Genomic DNA, 7,471 nt, shown 5'->3' with positions numbered 1-7,471 from the left:
CGCTGCAAACATATCGACTTGAGATTTCATTACTTGCGCGAGAAGTCCGAAAAAGGAATCGTCAAACCTGTTTACATTCTGACGTATCAACAGCTTGCCGATTTTCTGGCTGCCGCAACATGCGATCAATTAATAGTTTTGCTGTACCTTGACCATATAGGGCATCAGGCGCAGCCGCTAAATGAGCCATTTTGCTCAACTGGTCAACAAAAGACCACAATGCCGTAGTTACCGGCTGAATTATTTGGTAGGCCGAAAAAAAAATCCATACGAATGGACTCTCAACACCCTGTGGGTACAGGCAGACTTGCCAGTAGTGCAGAAATATGCGCCGAGGGCTTTACCCGTTCGCAAGTTTCGCATGTGCGAAGGTATGTGCTGACCCATTTGTAAAGTTTGCGCTAACAATATATCTAGCTTACAGAGCCGTAGGTCTTTTCTCAACCGAAATGACCACCAAGGACAGTATCATGTGCCTCATAGAGGATTCGGTACTTCAAATTCTTACCATGAGGAACTAAGATGCGCGGAGTATTCGCAGCATCGTGCAATAAAGCAACAGGCCGTTATCGATTGAAAGTTGAAGTAAGCTCGCACGCAAACATGCCGAAGATTTATTGTCGACTATAAGCTTTTGGCACGTTTTCGTGCGAGATTACTACAATTTTCTATTGATAACGACAGTGCTCCTAAGAGCTCGTACAGAGCTACACTGTTCATCCTTGGCTTAAGCCGAACGGATTAATCCAGTAAATGTGACGTTGTGTTGTTTAATGAGAGGGCTCATAATCCGGCCTGCACGACAACGCATCAGGCAAAGCATTTTGCTTGCCAGGCTTATATTTCGCCTCGAAATTGTATTCGGCGAAAAATAAATAAACCATGGAGTTAGTTTATTTGGGGCGACTTAGTTGCAGTGCGTAAAGACACACGATCTGTATGTATCACAAACGGCCTGATGGACTCTGAAGTTGACAAATACATACTTCATTGCAACTAACCCTTTGTCATGAACTGAATAGTTCTTTTCAGCAGCTTTGAGCTTTCTAGACTCGAACGCAATTATATGTTCTCGCCCATCATCATATGTTTGTTACAATGCACTGCCGATTGCAAGATCCCATGTCACAGACGACACTGTAAGACCAATTTGAATTTAGCAGAACCAAAATCGGGGCATGGGTAAGACTATCCTTAACTGCTTTAAATTAAAAGCATCATTCTCGGCGCTATTCCAGCATTAATCCGTATCTTTTTGAAGGAGATTGGATGATGGCCTAGCCATATCAGCATAATTCCCGCTATATTGATGCTGGTAGCTGACGAGGCCCAACCACTTACGTAAATCCTTTGGGTTCTTAGAAACCAGTCAATCAACTATGGTTTTACCTTAGCGGGGTACGCTCTTAGGCCTCGCTTCCAAGTGAAGCACTTAAAAAATTAAAAGTTTCTTCTACGCCAAAAAATGCATATCGATGCATTGGCATACAATTTATTGGTACGCGTACACTCGAGCACTTGCGACTAAGCCATAGATTTTTCACATCCGACCAACCCTGCTCCACCAAGATGTCCTCAAAATAAGTCTGTGCATAACCTCGATGAGAGCAAAACAGTTGCGTTACTAGACGATTATATATAGACGGAGAGCCCTTGTGGTATAACCAACCATTCTCATAGCATACTGCTCGGGGTGCGAACCGCTGTAAGCGGGATATCAATAGCTCGCGTGAGCATTTAATAATAACCATCGACTACGTCAAGTGCACTGTACATCGTATATCCCACTATATTGTTCTGAAGAACATCCTTTCTAGGAACGGGGTTTTGTGCTGGTATCGTGACAGCATTAAGCTTTTTATAAGTATGTTTCATGCGTTATTTACCATTTGGCTTTTTGTTTCAAAATGTCGGTGTCGAATGGGGAGATTAGATTTTCTCTTGCGTACCAATATAGCCTCGTGCTTAACACGAAAGAAATCGTCAATAACGTCACACTGCTCTTTTCGTAAAGGCCACTGTCCTGTGACACAGCATTTGGTTTCAGGAACCAAGTAAGCTTCATGACGGTCACCTCTATCTGGACGTAATACCGCTGGTACAAAGTTACACACCACATCTTGGAATTCCTTAACTAAGGAATAGAATGGATTAGTGGGATTTTTAAGGATCAATTATCCACTCCGCGCACTAAGTGCAGCATTTCTGTCCTCCAGAATGGGTTCGTCCAGAAGCGATAATGAGTTTAATTCAATATTTGGTCGAATGACCACCATCTCAGATGAGTCTCCCGCTTCCAGCAGACATTTCGTCTAGCTTGAAAAGAGCATGCAACGAAAGGGTTGCCTCGAGGCTAACTTCTCTCTCGATACTTACCAGTCACACCATTTAGAAACGCATGCAACTGCTCGTTACTATCACTTAATTACGTTATTAAAGCTTTCGCGTCTCTGCTGTCTCGGTGTCGAGACAACACACCTCTAAGAGGCCGGAACATACGCATTCTCAAGTTTCCCAGGTTTGACAACCTTTATTTGCGCTGTGCCAGAGCTGGTGTCCAATCCGACATTCGACGAGGAGTTATGAAGCTCAAGTTCCTGTCTGGCGATCGCTTACGGGTCGCTTTTTCTCACGTGCATTGGAAGGGTCTGACCCGGAATGTCAAATGGCCAATATTGTCACGGCTGACACTCAGTATAGTGCCACCTCGGCCGACCACCCTCGGTATACTTAGACGTGCATTCCACGTATATCAGGGAACCACATTCCTGATGACTCGGCCCTAGACTCACAATGCATTCAGCAATTAGTGATTCGTTAACGCAACGAATGAACTTCGACGGACTACGTGCCGTTCTACGCTAGTCCGTTCAACGACCCACGCACGTTCCATTCAACAAATAATCTCGTTGCTTTGTTCAAATTAAAGTGAATTTGGTACACAATCGGGTAGGGAAGAAATCGGAACAGATGGACTTCAGCCTGGAACAGGCTTTCGTCTCTCTGGTGCTTACCGTTCACGGAGACGACAAGAAGTCGAAGGTCCAGAACCCCTTTTACTATGCCCGTCTTAATATTACTCAAATTAGTGTTTCCAACATTGGACCTCATTAACCCAAACATTTAAATGTCTAGCGCACTGTCAGATTCGATCAGTGATTCGCGCCAATAGCGCTTTGTTGCCTTGCAAAGCTTTGGAGAGTCATTGCGCCTAAGGTCTTAGACCTCCAATCGATCCATGGCTCATGGCGTTCAAGCCAGACCATAGACTTCCAGCCTGGCTTCCAAAACCTCTAGGATGTAATGTGATCGATATGACCGACCCAAACATTTTTTAAGCTTGTCAAAAGCAGCATGTCGTCGCGCCCCCGGGAGGTCAGGGAAGTAATCTATCCTCGAAGAGGATAGTCTAAAAGACTCAGGCGTAGATTGACTCCGGGTGCTACCAGGAGTAGCGGAGCTACCTTGCTCCTTAAGTCAGAGGAAGACTTATAGACTAAGAGAGTCACTTAGTTCTAAAGAGCCAATAGATTCAACAAGTCAGTGAATTGCACAAGCTCGTAGACTTAATGAATCCTATTTCATGGGATTCAGTCGTAGAACCAAGTGACAACTAGTGCCCTAGAGTATAAACTTTTTAATTCTCTCGTAGATCAATGCGCAGGCCTTAGGAAGGCACTAGACGCTGTAAGAGTAAAATGGGAACTCGACTTTATTTACTTATTTAAATCGGAAACCTTACTCTAACTAATTTCAAATAGGTTTCGGCCATCACCCCGTTACACAAAGTCTTCCACTGATTAAAGGAGCTAAGTAGCTCCGCTACATATATCGCAGCGCTACATATACAAGATAGTCAATCTCGCATTCCACAAATTGTGGCGTGACGTGTAAAAATAGAAGAAAAAAATCTCAACGCTTTTACCACAAAATGTAAACGAAGCCATCGAGTCCACAAATTAATGTACCCTTTCTCTTAATAGATACTCTAATTCGCACACGTAGAACCCAAAACCAGAAAAAAAACTCAGATCTTTTGTTATCCACGCAAATCTTTGCTTCAGTTAAGTATCCACTTTGCTACCACCAAGTCGATTCGAGATGTGGCGTCACGTTCGTGTCTTGTGCTTTCTAGTAGGAATTCCTTTAAGCGCGGCTACTAGTGCTGCCCACCTTTCCTTAAAAGTGAGCAAAGAATCCACGGACGCAACTTCTCTCACCGATTCGAATAGCTCTTCGACGTCCCCTGGAACAGTATCGGCCGCCCCCACAGACGGCTCCTTGTCCACTTCTGCCTTTGTAAATTCTGATACACTCACGGCCAGCAACAGCAGTGCATGGCATATGAAACCAGTCACGTCGATCCAAGCCCGTGTCCAAGGAGACGCCCCCGTGTGGAATAAAGACGCCAAAAAGTGGCTCTCCATGTACGGGAAGACCTTGAACGAAACGTACGAGAGCTCTCTTGATACGGCCAATACAGCGACCGTCGAAGGCGTGCTAATGTACGTGCAAGCAGAAGGGATTAATGTGAACGAACATTCCGTTAAGTGCGAACGGAAGAATAAAATGCAATACATTGTATTCTATGAAATTACAATCGTGCAGCCATCGTATGGGATCAAGTTCTATGAGAAGCACAATCCGCCCGAGTATGGTGAATTCGTGGCCATGGATGGAGGCAAGTGCACAGACGTAGGAGATGCGCTTTCGGAGGATTGCAAGGTTTATTATGGGCTCGATGACGCAATGCACATTGGTCCTATGGTTGGCTGTGGTCTGCAGACACTCGACCCACGAGCTCCGTATCCAGGAAACTACTGGTTTTCGTATCCAGGTGCCTGTGCGCAGGAGTTACGTGAAGATAAGACTGAAGAGAGTCGCGCATTGTATCCAAGTGGTCTCTGTGCTATGGGCAAGGAACCGGATGGGGAGACTTGCTCCTTTAGCTATAAGATTCTTGGGTACTTGGATCTGGATAATCTTGTGGGGATTACACAATTGGGGTACAAAAATTACACGGACTTTTGTCAAGATGGGGGCGTAGAATTTAAAGCTAAAAATACCGGTTCTGGCTTTAATGTCGAAGAATCCATTGATTTTTGGAAAAATCCTGGCGACCAGGAAGCCAATGCAAATCGCACTTCTGCGATGGTAAAAATGTATAATGACCTGGTCATTAGCGGCAATAATTCGAATATGGAGCCACTTCCGGATATTAAGGATTTGACATCGACTAATCCGAATTGCTATGAAAACAGCGAAGCGTGTGCGACCACTTCGTATGGCTGTAACCGCACGCTTTACTCGCAAATTTGTACCGTGTGCATGTCGAACGCGAAAGGTTGCGTGGCAGCTCCTACTTCTTTCTCATTCCCCAAGCTGACAGCTGTGCGTCCAGCATCAAGTGACTCGTCGCTCAATTCAACTGAAACGTCCGACAGCTCGCAGCTTTCTTGTTTAATGCCGATGCTTGTAGGTATAGTTGCAGCCTTTGTCGGCGGGGTTCTCTAAGCTCCGCAACTAAATGTTGCGCGAAAGTTGTTGACTAATTTGTATATCACCTTCTTTTTCACAAAATCACAATTTCGAAAATCAAAACCATAATGCGGAGATCCGTTTAAAAGAGGTGTACAATACAATAATGTAATGGACTTCATACCGTCGACCATTGCAAAATTGCTGTTTTTGGGGAAAACGTGTGCGATACGAGGAGCGACTCGAGTGCTAAGCGGCGACTTTCGTTTAGAAACAATGTTTTCCCACGACGCAAATACAAATCTTCTTCGTTATTCTTGTCGACATATACACTGTCCCAGACACACCGCCTTTCATTACCTAAAAAGAGAATCACCGTGCATGCTCGAAGCAATAAATACGCTCCGATTCCAAGTCCACACACTTGAGCATGTTGGGTACATTCACCCACACCATCATTATGACCTTTTTTCATTGCACAACATATTGAAAAACAACATAGAATCTCACGACATTACAGACACAATCCTGGATATTGTGGCCATTGCAAACATTGTCGACAACGCCCTTTAAACTTGGCAGTACACTCGAGAAAGAGGTCCATGTAGACGTGTGGCAATGCTATCAATACCCTGCGATGGCTTTGCATTTCATCTTGAAACGACAACCATTGCACGTGACGTTGCAGTGGAAACGCAGTACTTGGAGGCATTGCAATACTAGTAACCGACCTCGCTTGTTGACGAGAGACGGCGGCTTTGGTCTCGAAATGAGCTCCCCAGAGTTGACACAACGTACGTTGACTCGTAGAAAACAATTGAGGATGGAAAAACAATCGTAACGGAGGTAAATGAAGTCGTTGGAAACATGTATCCTGTAACGGGCTAGAGTTGCCCTAATGTTACACAGTCCCCATTAAGTACATTTGGTACTTAAGGGGACGGTCAATTACTAAATAATAGTAATTAGACCCAACACTCGGGTGTGGTGCACATTTGTGACCAACCCTTGTGGATGTGATGCACATGGGTGCATTCACATTAGGAGGGATGACGCCCAGCGTCATCCATGATGACGGCTAGCGTCATCAGTTACGCGAGGTATCTATAAAGATACGCTCGCAATACATATTAAATGATATCTATAGAGATATCATTTTAATTGGTAAAAATAGGTATTTGTATTTAATTCTATTAAATATAAATCAGTCTGAAATTTACTACCTACTTGGTAAGTGCGCACGAGGAGACGGATTACCGCTCCCGTGACGTCACTTCACCAGAGTTCTTAGTGTGTTGGGTGAGGTCGCTTGCGCGCCCACCACAACTACCTCACTGCACGCAAGAGAAGCAGGTGCAAACCGCTTCCTCGCTGTGCTAGGGTGTGTGCTAAGTAGAGCGTGGCCGCATTACGACGTGCCCGCCTACACTTGGTAGCACTTGAAATCCTTCCCACGACCCGCATCTCTGCGTGTGTACGTGAGGATGAGCCTCAACATTGATTGGGCTCATTTTCCCCACCTCTCCGAACATCATCGGGAGGTGGCAGGGCTAATGGCGCAGGGACTTGGTGAACAAGCCCTGGCCAGGCTCCTGGGTAGTCCTCCTGAGCAACATGTTGCTCAGTTGGAGCAGTTTGAGGCATTTGTGCTCGGACAGCGGAGGGCCGCGTCCGAGGCACAGAGCCATGCTGCGGCGGAGTCCGTCACTCAGACTCAGGATGAGCTGAGGCATGAGCAGGCTCGGAGCGAGGCTCTCAACAGGACTGTTGAGATGCTCTCTGCCCGGCCGCATCAGCCGAGGCCCATTCGGATGGACCCGCCCAAGTTCGATGGAACTGCGGCGCACACGATTGTCCACTGGCTTTTAGCCGTGGAGCAATGTGGTGTCGCCCAGCTCATCGAGGACGACAGCCGGATGGTGTCGTACGCTATGTCGCATCTGCGCGGTAAGGCCTCAGAGTGGGCTTACTCGGCGCTTATGGCGGACAGAAA

General features: G+C 45.9%; 1 protein-coding gene across 1 annotated transcript; it reads left to right on the top strand.

The window, feature by feature from the left end:
• Nucleotides 1-4,101: 4,101 nt before the first annotated feature.
• On the top strand, nucleotides 4,102-5,514 carry CCR75_009485 (uncharacterized protein; the record flags this gene model as incomplete). The annotated part of the gene is made up of 1 exon (XM_067967524.1): nucleotides 4,102-5,514. The coding sequence occupies one exon, from the start codon at nucleotides 4,102-4,104 to the stop codon at nucleotides 5,512-5,514; it is 1,413 nt and encodes a 470-aa protein (XP_067820118.1).
• Between the last annotated feature and the right edge of the window lie 1,957 nt (nucleotides 5,515-7,471).

The sequence above is a fragment of the Bremia lactucae genome, linkage group LG1, assembly GCF_004359215.1.
Source record: "Bremia lactucae strain SF5 linkage group LG1, whole genome shotgun sequence".
Taxonomy (NCBI): domain Eukaryota; phylum Oomycota; class Peronosporomycetes; order Peronosporales; family Peronosporaceae; genus Bremia; species Bremia lactucae.
The sequence above is the reverse complement of the archived record's forward strand: the minus strand, read 5'-3'. Positions and strand labels throughout refer to the sequence as shown.